The sequence below is a fragment of the Thalassophryne amazonica genome, chromosome 21 (genome assembly GCF_902500255.1).
Source record: "Thalassophryne amazonica chromosome 21, fThaAma1.1, whole genome shotgun sequence".
NCBI classification, from domain to species: domain Eukaryota; kingdom Metazoa; phylum Chordata; class Actinopteri; order Batrachoidiformes; family Batrachoididae; genus Thalassophryne; species Thalassophryne amazonica.
Genome location: NC_047123.1, coordinates 4,429,117 through 4,454,938, shown reverse-complemented (window position 1 = coordinate 4,454,938; position 25,822 = coordinate 4,429,117). Strand labels below are relative to the sequence as shown.

The window sequence follows — 25,822 nt, the reverse complement described above, 5'->3', positions numbered from 1 at the left end:
TGTTGTCTGGAAACAATTTATAATTTCAACCCCTGAGGGGGAGAAATTTGTGGGATCAGATGCTATGACCAACATTTGGTAGATTTAGAAGTGATTTACAAATAAATATGGACTGGATTTATATAGCACTTTTCCATCTGCATTAGACGCTCAAAGTGCTTTACAATAATACCTCACATTCACCCTGATGTGAGGGTGCTGCCATGCAAGGTGCTCACTACACACACCGGGAGCAACTAGGGGATTAAGGACCTTGCCCAAGGGCTCTTACTGATTTTCCAGTCAGGCTGGGATTTGAACTGAGGACTCTCTGGTCTCAAGCCCAATGCTTTAACTACTAAACCATCACCTCCCCTTACAAAATATGTAAGATAGGTAACAGGTAATTTCAAATCCTCATTCATGCGCACATGTGCATCCTCCTGTAGTTAGTCTGCATGATGGCAATGAAGTTAAAAAACAATATCCACTATGGAATTTCCCCCCAGATAAATATGTCCTCTTCATTAAAATTAACTGTAATTTTGCAACATGTTACAAAAATAAACTTACATTATAATGCTTGGATTTTGGTATAAACTAAATTTTCTCAGTTTTGTGAAATTTGAAAGGCCCTATCGCTTTACGTTTGTTCATACAGAGAGAGAAAAATTTGAAATCAAAGACCAAGTTTTGATTTTGCACTTTTAAAATTACCACAATGTATTTAAAACAATGCAAAAAAATGTAATGCCACAAATCCCCCAAAATATGATTCGAAAGCAGTAAATAAATAAAATAAAAATCTTATTCTGGAAAACAATGTAGTTTGTATGAAAAACAAATCAAAAATCATTCAAAATTAATTTCGGGTCTGAGTCAAAATTATAATCAAACTGAAAGAAAAAAATTGGCTGCACTAAAGTCACAAATGTAATCCCATACGTGTCCACGTGGTGGCGAGAGTGCACCAAGATGAAAAATGCAAAACTTTTCTACGAAAGCATTTTGGTCCTTCTGTCTTTCCGTTGTCTGCTGTCTGATGTTGACGTGTGTTTATTAATGTTTGTGGAACTAAATCTGTGACCGTTTTTATTTTCAGAGTTATTTAAAAAGACATGGCTGCTGACTGGGATGAGATTCGGCGGCTTGCTGCTGACTTCCAGAGAGCGCAGTTTACGGACACTTTACAGAGGTAATACGCGGCTGTAACGCTACGAGCTGCTGGTAGCGGCTAAGCTAACGTTAGCATGCTAATATGAAGTTAAATTACGCGTTTTATTTCTGATTTATCTCAAATTAAATGCGTTAGTATGAACTTTTATTTTTATTTATTCATTTTTAAATCCGTCAACTAAGGTGTTTAATGAAGAAGTATGACATTGGTGAACTTCGCTGCAGGTTATCGGAGAGGAACTGCATTGAAATAATTAATAAGCTGGTTGAAGACAAGAAGCTGGACGTGGTTCACACATTGGACGGAAAAGAGTTCATCACCCCGGCACAGATCAGCAGAGAGATCAGAGACGAGCTCTACGTGCACGGAGGTTAGTATCCAAAACAACAACAACAAACAAACAAACAACAACAAGCAGCATGACAGAAGAAAATCAGCTGTTTGTTTGTTTGTTTACACAGGGAGAATCAACATCGTGGACCTCCAGCAGGTGATGTCTGACTTCTGTGGAAACATTTAGATTGTGTCTCTCACCACATTCAAACACATACAGGTTCATAAGTATTTGGACGACAGTTTCTGTCATTACACTTTTGCGCACCTCCACAATTAATACAGCAGATAACAGAATATTTACATACGGATCCTTCCAATGGTGATATCAGCACCACATTCAGCACAAATACTTTTTAGACATTACTCTTTTGAATAAATAAATAAATGACTGGCCACTTGAATTTTCAATAGGCAGTCAGCTAGGAGTCAAAATTTAAAAATGTTCCTGTCATGTTCAAAACTAGCACATTATTTGTCTCTGTATATGTTTATTTGAAATGGGAAAATGCATATTAATGAACATTGTTACATGTAAATATGCCGGATTATAGCAGGATGCTAATTTCCATCCTTAGTCCCAGTAACATAGAAAGAGACCAAAAACACACAACATACCAAAATAAATTAATCATGACAGAAAAATAATTAAAACAGAATATATATACAGTATATATACAAATATTTACAATTTAAAGTAGCAATAAAGATCGGCTGATCTTTATTGCTGATTGGTCTGATCATAAAGATTATCTGTGAATACATTTACATGCAGCCAATAACCCTTTCATAACTGGAATATTAGCAATAACCCGGTTGGCACGGCCATGTAAACACCTGCAAAAACCCGATTATGCTCATATTCCGGTTTTTAAAAACCCAAATATGACCACTGGGTTACTCCTTTTCTAACCCGAATATCAGGTCATATAAACGCACATCGGGATATCCCCATAGAAAGGAACATTATTTTGTGTTCTGCGCATGTCCTATCCGCAAGGAATCTTGGTCTTTTGAGTACAGCACTGAGTACTTGTATGCGGCGCACGCAACCCACTGGACACCACAGAAGCAGAGGTAAACAAGTATGTCGAAATCCAGAAGTGGCAGCACAGCACCACACCTTTGGAGCGAGGAGGAAACCGAGTACTTCATTAGTATCGTGAAAGACATGAATATAATGTCTTTTATTGACGGTAGAAAGAGGAAGAAGAAACAGAAATGACGCATATTTGCGTCTGGACGTTCTCTATGCGTCTGGACGTGTCCGTGCGTCACTGTTTAGATGGGGATATTCCAAATGATACCAGTGACCATGTATACAGGAGTAACTCTGTCTGCTTAAGCATGTAAACGGGTTATTGCTAATGATTCAGAAACCGGAATATTGACCTTAACCCAAATATTAACGGCATATAAAATCATAGTCTTTGACTGAATGGAGTGGAGTAAAAAGAGCAAGAATGTTGAGTCATAGAATCCAGTGGATGGACATTGACCTTCTTTGACCTTTACGTTGGAGACCAAGCATTCAACACAATCAAAACTATTCCATTTATTAATCCTATTAGCTCAACCAATAATTTGTACCACTTTTTACCAAAATTGGAGCAACTTTAACTTTGCCTAAGATTGGCAAACAAAAAACAAACTGCCTGTAGTTGTAGCTGTGTATTTTGTCATTAGACCATTAAATCAGAATAAAATCATAATAATAAAACAAGCACAAAAATGAAAGTAGGTAAATACACTAATTAGAATGAACAGAAAAGCAAGTTTAAAAGTGTTGAAAGTGTCCACTAAACCCTCCTCTTAGTGTTCTCGTTGCCATTTTATAGCATTACAATAGTTATCATCTATGTATTGGATCAAGTTCACATGATCTAGTCCATAGTTATTAGAGAAATGACCGACTAGGTCATTACATTACATTAATCATTTTGGAATTACAGCCATTTTTACACACGGATCTATTTTTAGAGACCATAAGTCATTGGAAAAACTAAATATTAAAAAAAAAAAACTATTGTTAATGCAAATCATGACTTTTACTGCCTGTTTTGTTTAATAATAATAATAAAAAATGCTCCAACAATGATCTCTTTCACAGATTATCAATGTGGATTTGATCCACGTAGAAAGCAGAGCAAGTGAAATTACAAAATCTGATAAAGGGATCCAGTTTGTACTTGGACAGCTTATTGACAAGTGAGTATGAAGAGACACTTCATGTCTAAACTGTGATGGAAACTCATGAAAGCCGTGTTGCCACTGCATTTTCTGCAGTTATGCTCTATCCTCAGAGGATGTATTTCAAGAATGGAGATCGTCTGTTTTTTTTTTTTTTTTTTTTTCATAAAAAGTGCATGCAACATTGAAGCATAAAAAAAATCAACAGATATTGTTTACTAAATCAGGACATCTACTGACTCAGCCGACCACTAATGTTTCATTTTTAGCTGCCCCCTTCAGATTTCATTTGCCAACCTTTGAGTAGTCAAGTCTGGGAGCCTGTGCTGGTGCAGCGTGTGTCCTCATTAAGAACCCAGAACCCAACTAATATGGATTTTTTTGGGAGAGTTGATACTGATACCAATATTGAGAAGAAAACATTTCTACACTGATATCTGCCAATACATACATAAAAAGTGGCAGTGACTCTTAACCTTTCATTATCAAACTCTTATGACAAAGAAATGTAATTAAAAATTGATGTTTTACAAAAAAATCACTTTATTAATAATGAGGTATTTCCTAGAAATCAAAACACTCAACAAAAGAAAGCTAATAATAAATGTACTCTGCAACAAAGCACAAAAATTCCAAATTAAAGAGTTGATTTAAAAAAATTTAAATAGACTCACATATTATTGTTTCCAGTGTTGTAGGTGATTAGTCCACATTCATCTACATCAAATAACATCTAGCATGTTGTCCATCACACATGTATTTGTCCATCTTGATTATTTTTTGAATGTAAAGGTTTTTGGTTAAATAGCAGCACATGCTGTGGTGTACACATGTGCTACACTGAGTTCCTCACCCCCAGATACAGAAAAATATGTGTGAGAATGAGAAATACTCTGGTGCCCGAATGAATTCTGCAACAGGGTTCATAATGCAGTAGTTGTATGTATGTGGATTTCTTTTAATAGATATCAAAATTAAAACAAAAATCAGGAAATTGAAAAATGCATGAAAATAGATGGTTTAAACTTTATTTCTGGTAAACTGATTCATTCATCAGTAAAAGCTCAGCGTCTGAGGTAGATGTCTTTGTAAATGTGTCCTGACTGTAGCACGTACTTGGATCGTCTGGCAGAGGAAGTCAACGACAAACTGCAGGAAGCTGGATTGATTAGTATTTCTGAGCTCTGCAAAAGTTATGATCTTCCAGGAGATTTCTTGATTGAGGTGAGTTAGTTTCTTCCTGTTGAGTTTATTAGAAACCGTGAGTAATTAGTCCCAGTGTCTCCATCTGCCAAAAAGCACTTTAACTTAGATTTGATGTTTTTGCTGTCAGAGTGGTTGGTTATTTTTGAATTGGATACAGAGTTTTGAAACTTTAAAAAGCTTAAACTCAGTGGATGACTCTTTTTTTCCATTTTAGAATTAAAATAAATGATCCTTTAATTGTCATTGTATAACACAACAAAATTGGTGAAAATCTCCCATACTGCATATCAGAAAACAATATTCCACAAAACGATGTTGCACATGATTTAAAAACACAGAAAATGTAACAAAAATTAGACATAAAAAAAACACGTAGACATCATAAGGCACAGTCTGGTTGCTTTGGGCGCTCTTTAAAAGTCAGTGTCTCTGTTCAAGAGTCTCATGGATAAAAGCTGTTCTTTTTTTAAACAGTTTGTCTGACTCTTTATTCTCCTGAACCTCCTGCCAGAATGCAGAAGTTTGGAGAGACACTGACCAGGGTGTGAGAGGTCAGACAGGATTTTCCTCGCCCCGGTGTGACAGCATGAGGTGGTGATGTCATCTGGGGGTAGCCAATGATTTTCTGAGCTGTCTTTATCGCCCCCTCCAGAGCTTTCCTGTCCGCTGCTGTGCAGCCCGTGTACCACACTGTACGACAGCATGCATATCAATCAATCAATTTTTTTATATAGCGCCAAATCACAACAAACAGTTGCCCCGAGGCGCTTTATATTGTAAGGCAAGGCCATACAATAATTACGGAAAAATCCCAACGGTCAAAACGACCCCCTGTGAGCAAGCACTTGGCGACAGTGGGAAGGAAAAACTCCCTTTTAACAGGAAGAAACCTCCAGCAGAACCAGGCTCAGGGAGGGGCAGTCTTCTGCTGGGACTGGTTGGGGCTGAGGGAGAGAACCAGGAAAAAGACATGCTGTGGAGGGGAGCAGAGATCGATCACTAATGATTAAATGCAGAGTGGTGCATACAGAGCAAAAAGAGAAAGAAACAGTGCATCATGGGAACCCCCCAGCAGTCTACATCTATAGCAGCATAACTAAGGGATGGTTCAGGGTCACCTGATCCAGCCCTAACTATAAGCTTTAGCAAAAAGGAAAGTTTTAAGCCTAATCTTAAAAGTAGAGAGGGTGTCTGTCTCCCTGATCTGAATTGGGAGCTGGTTCCAGAGGAGAAGAGCCTGAAAGCTGAAGGCTCTGCCTCCCATTCTACTCTTACAAACCCTAGGAACTACAAGTAAGCCTGCAGTCTGAGAGCGAAGCGCTCTATTGGGGTGATATGGTACTACGAGGTCCCTAAGATAAGATGGGACCTGATTATTCAAAACCTTATAAGTAAGAAGAAGAATTTTAAATTCTATTCTAGAATTAACAGGAAGCCAATGAAGAGAGGCCAATATGGGTGAGATATGCTCTCTCCTTCTACTCCCCGTCAGTACTCTAGCTGCAGCATTTTGAATTAACTGAAGGCTTTTTAGGGAACTTTTAGGACAACCTGATAATAATGAATTACAATAGTCCAGCCTAGAGGAAATAAATGCATGAATTAGTTTTTCAGCATCACTCTGAGACAAGACCTTTCTGATTTTAGAGAGATTGCGTAAATGCAAAAAAGCAGTCCTACATATTTGTTTAATATGCGCTTTGAATGACATATCCTGATCAAAAATGACTCCAAGATTTCTCACAGTATTACTAGAGGTCAGGGTAATGCCATCCAGAGTAAGGATCTGGTTAGACACCATGTTTCTAAGATTTGTGGGGCCAAGTACAATAACTTCAGTTTTATCTGAGTTTAAAAGCAGGAAATTAGAGGTCATCCATGTCTTTATGTCTGTAAGACAATCCTGCAGTTTAGCTAATTGGTGTGTGTCCTCTGGCTTCGTGGATAGATAAAGCTGGGTATCATCTGCGTAACATTGAAAATTTAAGCAATACCGTCTAATAATACTACCTAAGGGAAGCATGTATAAAGTGAATAAAATTGGTCCTAGCACAGAACCTTGTGGAACTCCATAATTAACTTTAGTCTGTGAAGAAGATTCCCCATTTACATGAACAAATTGTAATCTATTAGACAAATATGATTCAAACCACCGCAGTGCAGTGCCTTTAATACCTATGGCATGCTCTAATCTCTGTAATAAAATTTTATGGTCAACAGTATCAAAAGCAGCACTGAGGTCTAACAGAACAAGCACAGAGATGAGTCCACTGTCCGAGGCCATAAGAAGATCATTTGTAACCTTCACTAATGCTGTTTCTGTACTATGATGAATTCTAAAACCTGACTAAAACTCTTCAAATAGACCATTCCTCTGCAGATGATCAGTTAGCTGTTTTACAACTACCCTTTCAAGAATTTTTGAGAGAAAAGGAAGGTTGGAGATTGGCCTATAATTAGCTAAGATAGCTGGGTCAAGTGATGGCTTTTTAAGTAATGGTTTAATTACTGCCACCTTAAAAGCCTGTGGTACATAGCCAACTAACAAAGATAGATTGATCATATTTAAGATCGAAGCATTAAATAATGGTAGGGCTTCCTTGAGCAGCCTGGTAGGGATGGGGTCTAATAAACATGTTGATGGTTTGGATGAAGTAACTAATGAAAATAACTCAGACAGAACAATCGGAGAGAAAGAGTCTAACCAAATACCAGCATCACTGAAAGCAGCCAAAGATAATGATACGTCTTTGGGATGGTTATGAGTAATTTTTTCTCTAGTAGTTAAAATTTTGTTAGCAAAGAAAGTCATGAAGTCATTACTAGTTAAAGTTAATGGAATACTCAGCTCAATAGAGCTCTGACTCTTTGTCAGCCTGGCTACAGTGCTGAAAAGAAACCTGGGGTTGTTCTTATTTTCTTCAATTAGTGATGAGTAGAAAGATGTCCTAGCTTTACGGAGGGCTTTTTTATAGAGCAACAGACTCTTTTTCCAGGCTAAGTGAAGATCTTCTAAATTAGTGAGACGCCATTTCCTCTCCAACTTATGGGTTATCTGCTTTAAGCTACGAGTTTGTGAGTTATACCACGGAGTCAGGCACTTCTGATTTAAAGCTCTCTTTTTCAGAGGAGCTACAGCATCCAAAGTTGTCTTCAATGAGGATGTAAAACTATTGACGAGATACTCTATCTCACTTACAGAGTTTAGGTAGCTACTCTGCACTGTGTTGGTATATGGCATTAGAGAACATAAAGAAGGAATCATATCCTTAAACCTAGTTACAGCGCTTTCTGAAAGACTTCTAGTGTAATGAAACTTATTCCCCACTGCTGGGTAGTCCATCAGAGTAAATGTAAATGTTATTAAGAAATGATCAGACAGAAGGGAGTTTTCAGGGAATACTGTTAAGTCTTCTATTTCCATACCATAAGTCAGAACAAGATCTAAGATGTGATTAAAGTGGTGGGTGGACTCATTTACTTTTTGAGCAAAGCCAATAGAGTCTAATAATAGATTAAATGCAGTGTTGAGGCTGTCATTCTCAGCATCTGTGTGGATGTTAAAATCGCCCACTATAATTATCTTATTTGAGCTAAGCACTAAGTCAGACAAAAGGTCTGAAAATTCACAGAGAAACTCACAGTAACGACCAGGTGGACGATAGATAATAACAAATAAAACTGGTTTTTGGGACTTCCAATTTGGATGGACAAGACTAAGAGTCAAGCTTTCAAATGAATTAAAGCTCTGTCTGGGTTTTTGATTAATTAATAAGCTGGAATGGAAGATTGCTGCTAATCCTCCGCCCCGGCCCGTGCTACGAGCATTCTGACAGTTAGTGTGACTCGGGGGTGTTGACTCATTTAAACTAACATATTCATCCTGCTGTAACCAGGTTTCTGTTAGGCAGAATAAATCAATATGTTGATCAATTATTATATCATTTACCAACAGGGACTTAGAAGAGAGAGACCTAATGTTTAATAGACCACATTTAACTGTTTTAGTCTGTGGTGCAGTTGAAGGTGCTATGTTATTTTTTCTTTTTGAATTTTTATGCTTAAATAGATTTTTGCTGGTTATTGGTAGTCTGGGAGCAGGCACCGTCTCTACGGGGATGGGGTAATGAGGGGATGGCAGGGGGAGAGAAGCTGCAGAGAGGTGTGTAAGACTACAACTCTGCTTCCTGGTCCCAACCCTGGATAGTCACGGTTTGGAGGATTTAAGAAAATTGGCCAGATTTCTAGAAATGAGAGCAGCTCCATCCAAAGTGGGATGGATGCCGTCTCTCCTAACAAGACCAGGTTTTCCCCAGAAGCTTTGCCAATTATCTATGAAGCCCACCTCATTTTTTGGACACCACTCAGACAGCCAGCAATTCAGGGAGAACATGCGGCTAAACATGTCACTCCCGGTCCGATTGGGGAGGGGCCCAGAGAAAACTACAGAGTCCGACATTGATTTTGCAAAGTTACACACCGATTTAATGTTAATTTTAGTGACCTCCGATTGGCGTAACCGGGTGTCATTACTGCCGACGTGAATTACAATCTTACCAAATTTACGCTTAGCCTTAGCCAGCAGTTTCAAATTTCCTTCAATGTCGCCTGCTCTGGCACCCGGAAGACAATTGACTATGGTTGCTGGTGTCCCTAACTTCACATTTCTCAAAACAGAGTCGCCAATAACCAGAGTTTGATCCTCGGCGGGTGTGTTGTCGAGTGGGGAAAAACGGTTAGAATTGTGAACGGGTTGGTGGTGTACACGGGGCTTCTGTTTAGAACTACGCTTCCTCCTCACAGTCACCCAGTCGGCCTGCTTTCCCGGTTGCTCGGGATCTGCCAGAGGGAAACTAACGGCGGCTAAGCTACCTTGGTCCGCACCGACTACAGGGGCCTGGCTAGCTGTAGAATTTTCCACGGTGCGGAGCCGAGTCTCCAATTCGCCCAGCCTGGCCTCCAAAGCTATGAATAAGCTACACTTATTACAAGTACCGTTACTGCTAAAGGAGGCCGAGGAATAACTAAACATTTCACACCCAGAGCAGAAAAGTGCGGGAGAGACAGGAGAAGCCGCCATGCTAAACCAGCTAAGAGCTAGTAGCTACGCTAAGCTAGCGGATTCCTAAAAACACGCAAAGTGAATAATGTGTAAATAATTTAGAGGTGATTCAGCAGAAGGAGTGCTTTAGTTAAGGCACGTAAAGATTACACTGGGAAACAAATCGTAATCTAGATAACTAGATCAATCTAACTGCGCAGATTAAACAGCTAACAGATACAGAAAAACACCGCTGTGCTCCGGAACAGGAAGTGATACAATACCGCAGTGAGAGCCAACCACCAGTAGAGGCAAGCAAATTTTGTGGCACTATAGAAGGTCAACAGCAGTTTGACCTCCAGACTGCTGCCCACATGTTAGTAGTCCATGTTAGGTCGTCAGCAGTGTGCACCCCCACCCCCCCACCTCACCCCAGAAACTGGCGGAGACTCTCCACATAGTCTCCATTGATCTTTAGTGGAGCAGGATGTCCCTTCTGTCTCCTGAAGTCCTGAAGCACCATCTCTTTTGTTTTGCCAGTGTTCAGCCTCAGATTGTTCGCTGTGAGCCTCTGGACCTCCTCCCTCAATGCTGTTTCATCTCTGTCAGATAGAAGTCCCACCGTCGTCTTTTGTTGGTGTTATCCCTGATTGTATCAGTCACGTGGATCAATGTGTCACTCTTACTTGTGGCCATTAAGGAAGGAATCTGTAAGATCACTTGGGTCCAAATGGACTCACCTTGTTTTAGATGTTTGACTTCAGTCGCAGCCTTTAATGTGTAGTTTGGTTCTTCTTTATTTTTTAAAAAATTCTGTTTCTTTCTGCTGTTTTTTTGGATTTCTCAGGAGCTTTCAAAGCGCTTTGGAAAGTTTATTCAAGGAGAAATGGACCAGTATAACCGAGGCGCCATATTTACTCCGGCATTTGTTGCTCGACACAAGGCTCGAATTCGTGGGCTTTTCACTGCCGTCACTCGGTTTGTTTACAGAATTTAAGTGGATTTCATTGTGTTTGTTTTCACTGACAACAAAACACGACCTCCGTCCTCTCTTCTCCAGACCAACTCCTGTCAGCAGTGTGATCGGAGCGTTTGGGTTTCAAGAACATCTCCTTTACTGTAAGGTCACAGCTGTGTGTGTGTGTGTGTGTGTGTGTGTGTGTGTGTGTGTGTGTGTGTGTGTGTGTGTGTGTGTGTGTGTGTGTGTGTGTGTGTGTGTGTGTGTGTGTGTGTGTGTGTGTGTGTGTGTGTGTGTGTGTGTGTGTGTGTGTTTTAACCTGATTTGGTGTTTGATTGACAGCTGTTTTGGAGGAGTTGGTGAACACCGGCCGTCTGAAAGGATCTGTGGTTGGAGGCCGGCAGGACAAAGCCGTGTACATCCCTGACATTTACGCCAAAACACAGAATACTTGGGTGGACTCCTTCCTCCAGCAGAATGGGTATTTAGGTACTTACTTTTCTTTTCCTTTAGTCACCTTTAACCTCTGACCACCATATGATTAATCCATGCAAAAGATGCAGTTTTCCTAATATCAGGTTTCATTCAGGATCAGGCATGTCCCAGTTGTGTTTTCTTTATTACTAATATTTCATATTGGCGGCACGAGTGGTTCATGATGTCTTGATTAAGGAACATAGGACTCTGATATGGATCGGGTTTTATTACAGTGCTGGTCAGAATGATTGGCACTCTTCTATTTTAATTACAGAATGTAAACTGTGTTCAGAAATCAAGACAAATCAATCAGTTTTGCATAAACAGAATATTTTTAAACTGTCCAAAGGTATTGAATAGCCATTTTCTTTATTCATGTCAGGGGACGTATATCTGAACATCTCCAAGTCACCGACTACGTCTTCGACTTAATTTCCAGCCATCGCTAAGAAATGTGAACAGTATGGTGCTGTGTGGTAAATGTGACTTGTAAGAAGGAGACTGGTGAGGAAAGCCACCAAGACCTCCATGACAGCTTGTGGCTTTGAGGGAAGAAGTTGGGCATAGTGCAGATAAACATCACCCCAGGTTCATGCTGGAGGGGGACACTAAAATACTTTCATACAAGAAAAGAGATCAAATCTACACTTGACTTTCTTCTGGGATTTATAGCACTTATGTAGCTGACATTTTGACATCTTTTGCAGAAAAGCTCAAAAACTGGTGCTTGTCAAGAGAAACTGCTGTCCTTCCATCCATCTGTACATACGGCAAAACTTTCTATATCGTAAAACTCAAGAACTGTAAAACTGTAAATTTTTATACATTAATAGTGGGAGGTCAAAGCTCCGAGTGCCAAAAGATATATCATACACTTCTGATATTTATAAATACCTTTTTTTTTTCTTTTTTCTTTTTTTACTGAATTTTGGGTTTCATGTAGGTGAATGTACAGAAGCTCTGAAATGCTCCCATTGCCCACTAGATGGCACTAAAAGCTGCTCAAATCTGCAGCAAGATCTCAATTATTATTTCTTTTGAGAAGTTAACTTTTAGCAAAAATAAGGTGTGCTGACAGCTACAAACCAACTCACAGTTGCCTCCCTGACCTTATGAGCAGTGTCCATGTCTCCAGTGACCTCATCAGAATAATAAATAATAATGTAATTAATTAATAATTATGTGCATTGTCTACTACGTTAGGGTGAGTGTTAATGTGGAGCCTCGTGACTTTGGGTTCCTGATCCCTGACCCTGTGCCTTAATCCACCCCGGTTCTGTTGAATGTTACTAAACTTTATTCACAGGTATTTTAATAAACTCTGTGACCCCTGAGATTTCTTCAACATGATGTTTGCCGACAGATTTCGATGCTTTGGTCCGGCTGGGGATCCCCGACCCCACCGGCTACATTAAGAAACGCTTCAAATCCAGCAAGCTGCTGTTCCTCCGAGCCGCCTGTGTGGGCCAGGCTTTGGTGGACCAGGTGGAGACTTCCGTGGAGGAGGCGGTCAGCTCTGCATCGTGGACCGACATACAGGTCAGAGTTCCACCAGCAACGCTCGACTAAAACACGCCTGATCGTTGCTGTAGTTAAGGTACAGTGACTTAAGGCGCCTTTTCATGTTTTCGCTTGCATTCAGCCCATTTTGCCCAGCAGCCTGACGGCGGAGGATGTTGGGATATTGATCAGCCACGCTATGAGGAACACCAGCACACAGTCGTCGGCCAGAGTGCTCAGAGGCACGTTTGTCGTCAGCGAAAAGTTCATCAGCAACTGTCTGTCTCTGTTTGATGAGGCCATGCAACAGAAAGCTCAGAAGGTACAGCTTCATTTATTACACGTTAATAAATATAGGTCATGAAAGTCTGTGGTTCCTCTGAGCAACTTCAATCAATCAATCAATCAATCAATTTTTTTATATAGCGCCAAATCACAACAAACAGTTGCCCCAAGGCGCTTTATATTGTAAGGCAAGGCCATACAATAATTATGTAAAACCCCAACGGTCAAAACGACCCCCTGTGAGCAAGCACTTGGCTACAGTGGGAAGGAAAAACTCCCTTTTAACAGGAAGAAACCTCCAGCAGAACCAGGCTCAGGGAGGGGCAGTCTTCTGCTGGGACTGGTTGGGGCTTGTCCAACTTGTCCAAAATCCGGGGGGTGGGGTACGAGGGTAACACTGAGGTTCTGGGAGACGGAGCTTTTGACAATTTCAGGTGAAGATTGTACATTCTGAGGTTACATGAGAAAAGAAAATCCAAAATGTTTTTAATTTAATGACCTGTCATGGCCCAACTACAGTACAAAGCCCATGGTAGGGATGGCACCCATACTTTGGGAATCACTTATTTATTGGATACTTGTTAGATTTAGAAGCTGTCCCCACTGTGATGTGCAGAAGAAAAGGGTTTAGTGTGCTTCTTTTGCCACTTCCATGTTTGTTTTATTTTATTTGTTTGTGTCTGTGTCAGGAAGTCAAGAACAACCCTGTTTTTCTGATCACTGAGGAGGATCTGAAGCACGCGTCCTTAATCACAGAGCGCACAGCACCTTCAAAAAAGGAGAAGGCGGAGGTAGAGCGCAGGAAGAAGACGACAGGTGGGTTACAATCTCACCACCTCAGTCTGACACCGAACACAAGATCATTCTGATCAGATTACAGGTCAGGTCGGGAAAACCCATCCCGGATCCTGGTTGGACCCACTGGATTCAGATCAGTGGGTGGAGCTAATGTGTTCATCCAGAAATATTGTTCCTGTCTCACCAGACCTGGTTTTTAAAGAGGTTTTGAAGATAGATCAATTTTGCTACATGTTCTGCTTTGTTTGTCACTTGACAGTCAATAAATAGAACCACTAGATTTCACATGTAACACTTGAAATCAAATTTATTTGCTCGTCTGTAAATGAAAGCAAGTTGTCCAAAAGGGCGAAGGACACAACTGTAAGTTGATTTTGATCTTATAAATGCTTACTTCTCAAATGAATAGCATTTAGTAGCTTTTATCGCCATCTAGCGGTTGATGTGAACATTTCAGGGCTTCTGATACGTTTCCTACTTGAAAACCAAAATTCAGTAGAAAAAAAAACAGGCATTTGTAAATGTTACAAATGCAGGATTTGTTTTGGCTCACAGAGTTTTGACCTCCCAGTATTAATTTAATCTTTAGTTTTAAGATTTTTCTTGAGTTTTAAGATACGAAGGTTTGCCGGGAGGACACAATTTCTCCTGACAAGCACAACTTAGAGTTGTGTATAAGTAACAAGGAAACAAACAGCTGAGCAGCAAACTGTCCCATTACACTTTGTACCAACGTGGACTAAAGGTGGTCCAATGAGATGTGGTAGATGATGAAAATCAATGTTTAAATATTTCTGACCACCTGTAATTTCTGTTCTTCTTCCCCAGAGGGCAGCGGCAGTGTGAAAGCCGGCGGAGGAGGCAACGCCAGAGAGATCAGGATTCGTAAAACCAAGAAGAAAGGAAGGAAGGAGGAGGACAGCGATGAAGAAACCAGACCTTCACAGCAAAGTAGAACCAAAACTTCATGTTTCTCTTTGCACACTTTAAACCCGTCCACTGGGGCCATTGATTGGTTAAGGAACATAGATCATAAATACGAGGTCTATTAGAAAAGTATCCCATTTTATTTTTTTTTTTCAAAACCATATGGATTTGAATCGTGTGATTGCGTCAGACAATCTTGAACCCTCATGCGCATGTGTGAGTTTTTCGACGCCTGTCGGTTGCGTCATTCGCCTGTGAGCAGGCTTTGAGTGAGGAGTGGTCCAGCCCCCTCGTCGTTGTTTCATTGCCAGGAAATGGTGGAATGATTTGGGCTTTTTTTCCATCAGAATTTTTTCAGAAACTGTTAGAGACTGGCAGCTGGAAACCATTCGAAAAATTTATCTGGCTTTCGGTGAAAATGTTACGGGCTTGGTAGAGAATAAGGAGTGTTACTGTCGCTTTAAGGACGGCCTCCAGCGGCTGTGGGGCGTGTTGCGCTCTGAAGCCACCATCGACAGGCTGAATGACCATTTCATTTCTAAACGGATGGCTGTCTGGATCCGTGACCATCGTGTGCCATTTCTCTGGTTATCACAAGAGCTGGACATCAACCATGTTCCGGCAGATTTCACTTTTAACAAGAGATTTTGTCATGGAAAGCCAAGCGGAGGCTTCGCGCGTCACGATGGATTCGCTACTGGAGCGAGACAAAGGAACACCTCCGTTTTGGTCTCACAGGACAGCTTTGAGATGGCGTTCAGACAGCTGTCGGTGGTTTTTCCATCGAGTGATTATCCGAGAAATTGTGGATGTGCCTAGACATGCCAGAACATGTCCCGTGAGGCATCGCCGCGACGCGCGAAGCCTCCGCTCCTCTTTCCATGACAAAAACTCCTCGTAACAGTGGAATGTGCCGTTCATTTCCAAACTGGACGCTGTGTTTTATCCGGGACGTCGTCTGACTAGCACAGGAATTGTGAAAAGACATGGACATCAGCACTTTTTCGGCACATTGAGACAGACGTGCGGAGGAATTCCGCGCGTCGCGGCGGTGCCGCATGGCGCACAGCAACGCCATGATGAAGACTCACGGGACATGTTCTGGCATGTCCAGGCACATCCACAATTTCTCGGATAATCACTTGATGGAAAAACCACCGACAGCTGTCTGAACGCCATCTCAAAGCCGTCCTGTGAGACCAAAACGGAGGTGGTTTTGTCTCGGTCCAGTAGCGAATCCATCGTGACGCGCGAAGCCTCCGCTCGGCTTTCCATGACAAAATCTCTTGTTAAAAGTGAAATTTGCCGGAAAATGGTTGATGTCCAGCTCTTGTGATAACCAGAGAAATGGCACACGATGGTCACGGATCCAGACAGCCATCCGTTTAGAAATGAAATGGTCGTTCAGGCTGTTGATGGCGGCTTCGGAGCGCGACACGCCCCACAGCCGCTGGGGGCCGTCCTTAAAGCGACAGTAACACTCCTTATTCTCTACCAAGCCTGTAACATTTTCACCGAAAGCCAGATAAATTTTTCGAATGGTTTCCAGCTGCCAGTCTCTAACAGTTTCTGAAAAAACTCTGATGGAAAAAAAGCCCAAATCATTACGCCATTTCCTGACAATGAAAATCCAACGAGGGGCTGGACCACTCCTCACTCAAAGCCTGCTCACAGGTGAATGACGCAACCAACAGGCGTCGAAAAACTCACACATGCGCACGAGGGTTCAAGCTTGTCTGACACAATCACACGTAATTCAAATCCATATGGTTTTTGAAAAAATAATGTTGGATACTTTTCTAATAGGCCTCGTAGAGCGTAAATCTCTCTATTGGCAGTTAAGTCTTTTTTTCTCTCTCTCTCTCTGAGGAGACGAATGTTGACCTTTGCATCGCTGTGAGACTAATTAAGTTTTCTTTGACTTTTGCAAAGATCGCAACAAAAAGACTGACGTCCCGTTTATGAGCCAGGAGAAGATCGTCGCCATTTTAGAGGAGCGAGTGCGTGACTGTCCAGAAGAGCTCCTCTGTGAGCTGGCGGAGCATTTAGCACGGTAAAAACAAAACACAACGGCCTGCTGCTGGAATCCTCCCTGACATCATCTCCCAGTGCCCGTGGGTTTTTTGTGGCGGTACCTAAAGGTTGTGAACCGTTTTAATGTTCCCAACTTGAGAGGCTTTGACTAATGAAAGTCCTAGAGCAAAGTTGTGTAGGAACCAGTTGTTGTACAATTAGCCTGAATTTTCTCAATAGCCTGGAAATCGATGGCCAGAATATGATCATCGGGTATTGTGAAGACTTTGCGTCTGCCCGTCTTTCTTCAGCATAAGTCCCGTCCTATCACTGCCAGGGTTTTCACATTCACAGAGGACACTCTTAGGACATAGACCAGACCTGGGACAAGTTCAAAGATGGCTAACCTTGACCTATTTTAAGAGGTCAAAAAAAGGTCATATTCATTCTACACACTCTTTCATTGATTACATGCTCGTATTTTAGCATTGTTTTATTTTTATCTTTGTTGTGGTTTCATGTTTGCAGTCGTTGTCAAATATTCTGTGGATGTGAAACCTCTCGCCGCCCCCAGTCAGTGGAAACGATGCGAAAACGAAAAGTAGCGAAGATTTTCCCAATGCCGAAATGTACATTTGTGTATTAGTTGAGGATATGAGACTTAAAGAGAAATACTGCCGTTGAAATTAAACAACAACATGACCAAAAAAAAAAACCCCAAAAAAATCCAGGTTGGGTATACGAGGGCTGTCCATAAAGTATAGGTCCTTTTTATTTTTTTCAAAAACTATATGGATTTCATTCATATGTTTTTACGTCAGACATGCTTGAACCCTCGTGCGCATGCGTGAGTTTTTCCACGCCTGTCGGTGACGTCATTCGCCTGTGAGCACTCCTTGTGGGAGGAGTCGTCCAGCCCCTCGTCGGAATTCCTTTGTCTGAGAAGTTGCTGAGAGACTGGCGCTTTGTTTGATCAAAATCTTTTCTAAACCTGTGAGACACATCGAAGTGGACACGGTTCGAAAAATTAAGCTGGTTTTCAGTGAAAATTTTAACAGCTGATGAGAGATTTTGAGGTGATTCTGTCGCTTTAAGGACTTTTCACGGTGCGAGACGTCGTGCAGCGCTCTCAGGTGGCGTCATCAGCCTGTTCAAGCTGAAAACCTCCACATTTCAGGCTCTATTGATCCAGGACGTCGTGAGAGAACAGAGAAGTTTCAGAAGAAGTCGGTTTCAGCATTTTATCCGGATATTCCACTGTTAAAGGAGATTTTTTTAATGAAAGACGTGCGGACGGGTCCGCGCGTCGGGACGCAGCCGGCGCGGTGCGGCGGCACAGGAAAAACACCTCCGTGTTGATAACCATTTGTTAAAATCCAGTTGGCTTTTGATGGCTTTCAGTGGAGTGAGTATATGAGAAATTGTTTATCAGCTGGAGATGTTCCAACTTGTCCTTAAGGCTTCCAACAGAGGTGTTTTTCCTGTGACGGAGCGTCGCGGCGGCTGCAAGCCGATGCTGCAATCCGCCCGCACGTCTTTCATTAAAAAAAATCTCCTTTAACAGTGGAATATCCGGATAAAATGCTGAAACCGACTTCTTCTGAAACTTCTCTGTTCTCTCACGACGTCCTGGATCAACAGAGCCTGAAATGTGGAGGTTTTAAGCTTGAAACAGGCTGATGACGGCGCCTGAGAGCGCTGCGCGACGTCTCGCACCGTAAAAAGTCCTTAAAGCGACAGAATCACCTCAAAATCTCTCATCAGCTGTTAAAATTTTCACTGAAAACCAGCTTAATTTTTCGAACCATGTCCACTTCGATGTGTCTCACAGGTTTAGAAAAAATTTTGATCAAACAAAGCGCCAGTCTCTCAGCAACTTCTCAGACAAAGGAATTCCGACGAGGGGCTGGACGACTCCTCCCACAAGGAGTGCTCACAGGCGAATGACGTCACCGACAGGCGTGGAAAAACTCACGCATGCGCACGAGGGTTCAAGCATGTCTGACGTAAAAACATATGAATGAAATCCATATAGTTTTTGAAAAAAATAAAAAGGACCTATACTTTACGGACAGCCCTCGTATATTCTTGGGTTCAGGAGAGGTGACAGTCTAGTGGTCTAGTTGGGCTTTAGACCAGAGGATCCTCGGTTCAGATCCCAGCCTGACTGGAAAATCACTAAGGGCCCTTGGACAAGGTCCTTAATCCCCTAGTTGCTCCTGGTGTGCAGTGAGCATCTTGTATGGCAGCACCCTGACATCGGGGTGAATGTGAGGCATTATTGTAAAGCGTTTTGAGTGTCTGATGCAGATGGAAAAGCGCGATATAAATGCAGGGGTGGGCAACGAGGGCTGAGACACTGCAGGTTTTCCTTGCAACCAATCACCTCAGCAGGTGGGTTGCTGATGAGCTTCTCCCTTGAACATAAACACCTGGTTGTCAATTAAATCACCTGCTGAAACACCTGAACATTAATGAAATCACCTGCTGAGGTGATTGGTAGCAAGAAAAACCTGCAGTGCTTCGGCCCTTCATGGCACATGATTGCCCACCCCTGCTCTAAAGTTTAGACCTTCTGACTAGAGTCAGATGGGTCTCTTGTCCCTCATCTCTCCCCACAGCACACCACAGTTGTCAGTCTTTGACTAAGATTTGTGTACAAAGCCTTGGTCTCAGTCCATCTCTCTTGGAACTACTTCATGAAACTGGGCCCTGGTCAACAGAAGAGGCTTCAGGTTCATCCCGGACGCAGTCTGTCTGTTCTCTAAGGAGGTGATTTTCAACTTTTTTGAGCCGCGGCACCCTTTTTATATTTACAAAATCCTGCGGCACACCACTGTCATGTGTCACGTGTCACGCACCACTAACTCGACTGTCTCTACATGGTGCGTTAGCAACACGTGCGGTACAGATATGACGTAACATAGTATACTATAGTCATGGAGCTGTATATAAGAACTAGAGAGCGCAGTCCCAATGCTGCACACTAAACAAAAACGTCCCTTCATGAACAGCGACATGACGTCTCCTAACCGGGCAAAATATTGACGAAGTACCCGGATGTTAATGCATTTTCAATGGAGATTCGCGACTGAACACACTCAGAAAAATGCTCGCAAAATACGTGTTAAAATGCCATTTTGTCCTGGATATCGAGCCAGTAAAATTAAATTACATTAAATTATGTCAGGAAAGTATTAAACTTACTCTGACACACACAAATATTAGTGTTGAAAGTTACACGGATCTGTGCTGTTAAGCTACGCTGCTCGGCTGAGCTGCTGCTGTGTTCAATGCAGCTCGGCTCCTAAAACCATTACAATACTTTTATATATATTATATTTTTACACAATTATCCTTTATTGACCGAGTTTCATTCATGAAGTCAGCGGTGTGTGTGTGCACATCTCTGTGTGTGTGGCAGCACAGCGCGGGTCATTAATCTCATTATTTTAAGGTGCAAAAAAAAAAAAAAACTCCCCAGTCTTGTCCAACAATTTTTAGTCACTAAAGACAAGAATTTTAACTAGACATTGGTCGAGCAGTGGAAAATATCAACTAGACATAAGTGAAATTAATGATCCGTGTCATCGGGCGACACAGGTACGGCAGGAGACATACAGCTGTTTATCATCCAAATATCACAGCCAAAGTGACAACAATAACCAAAACCACTTACTTATGGAAGGAAATATTGTCTCCCTTGTTCCTCCGTTTGTGACTTTGCCAACATGCGCAGCTTTCCGGCATATTCCACCTGTTTCTTGACGAGACTAAGTGAACTTCTATGCACACAAATCACTAACTTGCCCGGAATTAAAATGGCGATCACGCCTCCTTGTCGGCACACGGCTCAGCGCTACTGCGCGCTTTGCTGCCATCTACTGGAATAAAAGAGCATTACACCATCTGCCACACTATTACAGCACATACACCCGATAATGGTGATATTTGATAATTGCCCACGGCACCCCTGACGATCGATCACGGCACCCTAGGGTGCCGCGGCACCCCAGTTGAGAATCACTGCTCTAAGGGAACGTCTTTCTCCACAGGCCTTTGAGTAAAAGCTATCAGGAGGTCCTGCGGGCGGTGTTCATGTCCTCCACCAGCTCTCCATCAGGCACTCACAAAAAGAAGAGCATGAAGGACCTTCAGGAGGAGATATCGAACCTTTACAACAACATTCGACTGTTTGAAAAAGGTGCCAAGTTCTTCTCTGGTAAGTCCAGCTGAGCTGTGGAATGCTTTAATCACGCTTCCTGGTTGGATTAAACTGTTTTTTCATGTGGATGATCTTAAAGGTGATCAGAATGTTATTTCACACACAACTCATTCAGGGTTTGTATTTCTGCATTAAAATGATGTCATCACAGGATACTTTGAAAACCACATTCACAAAACCTTTTATTTCAACAGGGTCTTGGTATGTCAGGCAGGTGACGAGGAGAAGGATCTTTTTTTTTTAAGCAGTTCTTTGAGCATTAACAAATTGAATACTATATAACAAAGGCAACTTTTATCATGTTTAAAATGGGCAATAGGTGCAAACACCCTGAATATAATCCAGGCATTATGTGTTAGGCTTTCAGAGATACGCTTCTTCAGTGTTGGCAAGAAAGAATTTTTTTTAATTAGGCTGGTTGTCATACAGAATGACCCAGTTAAAATACTCCAACTGGTGTTCCTTCTGCTTGATGCCGAGTGGAGGAAAGGAGGAGCAGGAGGGAAGGATGGGGAGGAGTGGCCAAGAAGGAAAGCATTGCTTTGATCCTCAAATGTGCAGCTGGTGTGACATCTAGTGGCAGAAATAATCATGTACAGCACCTTTGACATGACTGAAACACTTTGATCTTGCAGATGAAACCCAAGGCCACATCGCCAAACACACCCTAAAGACTGTGTGCACAGACGTCACCAACATCTTGGTCAACTTCCTTGCTGCAGATTTGATGATGTCTGTGGAAAATCCCAGTTCCATCACCAATGAGGTATGGAAAAAAATCTTTATTTTCATTGCATTTTTCCCCCCTGCATTAACTGGCACCTGGAAACTCTGACTTTCTGATCTTCAGTTGGGGTAAAAATAAATCAGAACATGTGAGCAAAAATCAGATTTTCCACTCAGTAACTTGGTTTGTCAAACCACTCTAATGCGTTTTCCATCAATGATATTTATTAGTTGTGGAATAAAGTAGTTTGTGTGCTTTTCAGAGAAAACACACAACTTTGGTGATTGTTATACATTATCCAGCACGTTGCTGCCAAAACAGCATTGTTTTATTTTAGATTTAATAAAATCTGAGATCCTGCACTTTTTTTGCCTTTTTGTTTTTTCCACTCAGTTTGTGCTTCAAACACACGGGCGTCTAAAATGATGTCATTTTATATTTCAGCTTCCCGTTTATTTGACACGTTGCAGCATTAACCTGTTTTTATGAATGAGTTTAACATCTTAAATGACTAAATTCCAGATAGTGATTAAGTCTGGAGCCAAAGAGCTCCAATAAACCTACATAAATAAAGACATTAATCTGGACTAAATGTTTTTGTTTTTTTTAATAAACCTGTGTGAATTTATTCTTCTGTTTTCAGGTTAGAGTGAAGATTTTGGGGAAGTTACCAGAAGACACCAAAGGACCTCTGCTGAAGCTGCACAACTGCCTGAACGGAAAAGTAACTCCAATCTCTTACGTCACCGACTAACTCTGCTCCCAGTCTCTTACGTCACCGACTAACTCTGCTCCCAGTCTCTTATGTCACAGTCTGTGGGCGGAGCTGAAATTCAGTGAATGCAGATTAAAAAAGTGTTCTTTGTTTTTTCACAGACTATTGAAGACTTTTTGACCAATTTAGAAATGTGTGCAGAGGTCTGTGGACTCATGCTAAAGAAGGGAGACAAGAAAAAAGAGAGGTAATAAAAACAGCAATTTTTTTCATGAAAAATTTTGTGACTTTTTTAATTTCTTTAAGGTTAGTGCTTGAATGTATTTATCATTACTGCTGTTTTCTTCACTGTCTGTGCATTTTAAAGGTGTTATGAAAAGAAAAGCACTGTCAAAAGGCTGATCGTCCGCACAGAAATAATTTGATTCAGAGCCGTTTTTCCAAATTGAAAAATTAATGCATTTTAAGGTAACTGACAGCATGGATTTCTCTGAACCCTCTGAGTCCTGCCACGTTTGTACTCATCGTGTGCTCATGTTTCACTGCACCTGCACATCCTGCACCTCTGCAGAAACGATCATGGCTAGAACTCAAACATGTTCTACTATAAAACTTTATTTCACTTTAATATGTTAATATTTTCAATGTGCTTGAAATAAAACGATGTTCTTGTACTATCGACTTTAATTCAAGAGCTTTAACAAAATATCACACCAGCCATTTGAATTATTAATTTTTATACACAGCGCCTCCATGTTCAGAGGCCAAAAGTAAATATAAAGATTTGTTTTTAATACACGTACATGAACATGTTCTTAGACTTTGTTTCCACTCATCATTAAATACAAACTGTTCGGTAAATCTGTGGGGAGCAGGCAGCTCTCAAAACCTGAGTGACTGTGGAAGAAAATGAGTGAGGGAAGCAATCAAGACACCCAGGTGTTCTATGATTCCATAGGAAACAGATCAAATGGGAGATTGAGTCCCCCAGGTCCCAAACTGTAGCATTTAAAAAATAAAATCGGTCTCATTTCTGCTCCACTATGATGCTGACTGTTGCTGCAACAAACAAAAATTGTACTTTGCGCAGTTTCTCCTGGTTTAAATGAGACATGTAGATTAAATTCATTTTAATAAAAAAATCCCTGTTTTATTAGATTTTTTTTCTGGCAGAAGGTGTGGTGCATGTGATGAGTTCAAGGACTGTTGGAGGTTTATGAACCTGATCATTTCAGTTTTTACAGTGACTTACTGTGTGCTGCATCGGCCATAAACATCCTGAGCAGAGGTAAATGTTGTGTGTCGCTTCCCTCTGGTTTCTAATCGCACTGTTTGTGCGCCGGATCCAGGCAGGCCCTGTTCCTGCACCGCCAGGCTCTGACTGAGCAGCTGAAGGAGGCTGAAGATCCGGCTCTGATCCTGCACCTGGCCAGCGTGCTGCTTTTTCAGGCCAGCACTCACTGCATGCTGCAGGCTCCGGGACGCTGCGTGCCTCAGATCATCGGCATGCTCACAGGACGGATACCTGAGGTACCTTTCTTAGTAACACGGCTGAAGTTTGACCTACAAGTTACGGTAGCACTGTGAGACTGTCAAATACGACATCTTGTCCAGGTGGCACGTTTCTCTGTGATCGATGCACTAAACAAGAATCCCACATTCCTCTCTGTTAAACTCACCCCCAAAGAACAGCTGTTAAAAAGTGAGTTCCACAGACAGGAAAAAAACGTATTTTTTTTCCCTTCTAGGCTTTTTTTTTTTTTTTTTTTTGGTGAGGTGTCTTATATTCTGGAAAATATGGTAATGAATGTTCACGACTGCAGCAGTAAGATGACTTTCATGAGTAAAAAGATGGAAAACCCAAATCAAAATCAGCCTCGTTGAATCGTTCCACGCGCATATTTTTTTCATTGTGTGAATGGAAAACGTTAGATAATAACATAAATCCTCAAAATTAGACGGGAGTTTCGTCAGAGGGCAGAGACGTCTGCGCAACAGCAGCGGACTCCAGCCAGCAGGCGAGCTGCCAACACGCCGCTGAGCTCAGGAGCTTTTTGTGTGTGTGTGAGCACACATCTGGTTTTCTTAAGCCAGCCCAGAAATTTATAGGAATTTGTCCAATTCTTGACCTGACGGCGCTGCTGCGCCTGCTCCAGACGTCTCTGAGAACGCTGCGTCTCATGATGTATGATGATGGATGTAGCGTCCTCGTATCACAGATGGATATTTATGAATAGATAACGAAGTCGTTCACAATAGTGAAAGTTGTGGGACAAAAATGCATGAAAAATGACACAAACTTTTTTTCACATCCAATGAAACAAATAATCTGTCATGTGACATACAATCCACCAATCAAATAACAAAGATCCATTTAATGTGATGGACATTAATTGTAGCTTCATTTTTTTTATTTCTCGTTCATTTGTCACTCAGCGTCGCCCTCTGGTGGTCTGTGTGTTCCAGGAGCAGCAGCAGCTGCTGTCGGCCTATCAGACGCTGGTGGTGAAGCAGCTGGTGAACCAGGGCAGGAAGCAGGAGGGCGGGGCCGAGGAAGAGGGGCGGAGCATCCGCGCCCAGGTGGTGCCGCTCACGCCTCAGGTGAAGGATCTGGTTCTGTCCCAGAAGAAGACTTCGCTGAGCGAGACGTGAATGTTAGTCATCTTTTACCGGCGGAGAAGTGACTCACGCTGTTGTTAATGTGTTAATAACACATTAACATTCTGTGGTTGTGAGTTTGAATCTAATTAAACCAACATTTCTCCTTTTGTGGTTTCTTCCATCTGATGGTGTCGTTGTTCCAAAAATGTTGGGAAAACACCAGGTACCCCTGAAGGTTTATTCCAGATTAAATGAGACAATTTATGGATGAATACAAAAAGTTTGTTTTCCCCAAAATACGTTTTAAACCTCATTAGAATATTTATTAAATAAATATTTGATGTGGAAATTATTACTTTTCACTTAACTAAAAATAATCCGAGAAGTCGAGATGCACAAATTGATACACAAACTGAGGGGGCAAAGAGTTAACCTGGTTAAACACTTGTCTGTTCCAAACCAATTTTTGTGGTAGTCCTCTTTCTGTTTGTGCAGTTTCTCCAATCACAGCTACAGACGCGTCAAGCTTGTTGTCTTGGTGGCTTCCCTCACTAGTTTGTGTCTTGCAGTTAAAGCCATTAACTTTTGTAAAACAATTTGAGTTAAAGCTGAAAGTCGACACGACACCAACATGTCTGCTGTTAAGAAGCGTTTTTTAATGTGATGTCAT

General features: G+C 41.6%; 2 protein-coding genes across 4 annotated transcripts in view; one reads left to right on the top strand and one right to left on the bottom strand.

Moving 5' to 3' along the window:
• Positions 1–23,037, bottom strand: part of plg (plasminogen) — a 48,558-nt gene extending 25,521 nt beyond the window's left edge. For both annotated transcript variants that reach the window (XM_034162125.1, XM_034162124.1), the window contains exons 1-3: positions 23,029–23,037; positions 7,844–7,849; positions 6,434–6,436 (exon numbers count right to left, since the gene is read on the bottom strand). The gene's annotated coding sequence lies outside the window, so the exon portion shown is untranslated. The remainder of the gene's footprint in view (positions 1–6,433; positions 6,437–7,843; positions 7,850–23,028) is intronic.
• ufl1 (UFM1-specific ligase 1) lies at positions 992–25,333 on the top strand. 2 transcript variants are annotated; one of them, XM_034162126.1, is made up of 19 exons: positions 992–1,174; positions 1,381–1,526; positions 1,618–1,646; positions 3,600–3,697; positions 4,789–4,903; positions 10,774–10,904; positions 10,987–11,045; positions 11,227–11,373; positions 12,725–12,900; positions 13,004–13,183; positions 13,836–13,962; positions 14,773–14,895; positions 16,804–16,924; positions 20,940–21,106; positions 21,745–21,875; positions 22,480–22,560; positions 22,713–22,798; positions 23,901–24,081; positions 24,988–25,333. In XM_034162126.1, exons 1-19 carry the CDS (start codon positions 1,098–1,100, stop codon positions 25,201–25,203), a joined length of 2,391 nt encoding a protein of 796 aa, XP_034018017.1. In that variant the 5' UTR covers positions 992–1,097; the 3' UTR covers positions 25,204–25,333. The 2 variants fall into 2 exon arrangements, with proteins under 2 accessions (XP_034018017.1, XP_034018018.1); XM_034162127.1 differs by having other exon boundaries at positions 993–1,174; positions 25,018–25,333.
• The last annotated feature ends 489 nt before the right edge of the window (positions 25,334–25,822 follow it).

Bases quoted from the DNA above. Each gene is read 5' to 3' on its own strand.
- ufl1 (XM_034162126.1), top strand. From the start codon at position 1,098: ATGGCTGCTGACTGGGATGAGATTCGGCGGCTTGCTGCTGACTTCCAG. The intron at 1,527-1,617 runs GTTAGTATCCAA...TTGTTTACACAG, and splicing joins CGAGCTCTACGTGCACGGAG to GGAGAATCAACATCGTGGAC. The intron at 12,901-13,003 runs GTCAGAGTTCCA...GCTTGCATTCAG, and splicing joins CATCGTGGACCGACATACAG to CCCATTTTGCCCAGCAGCCT.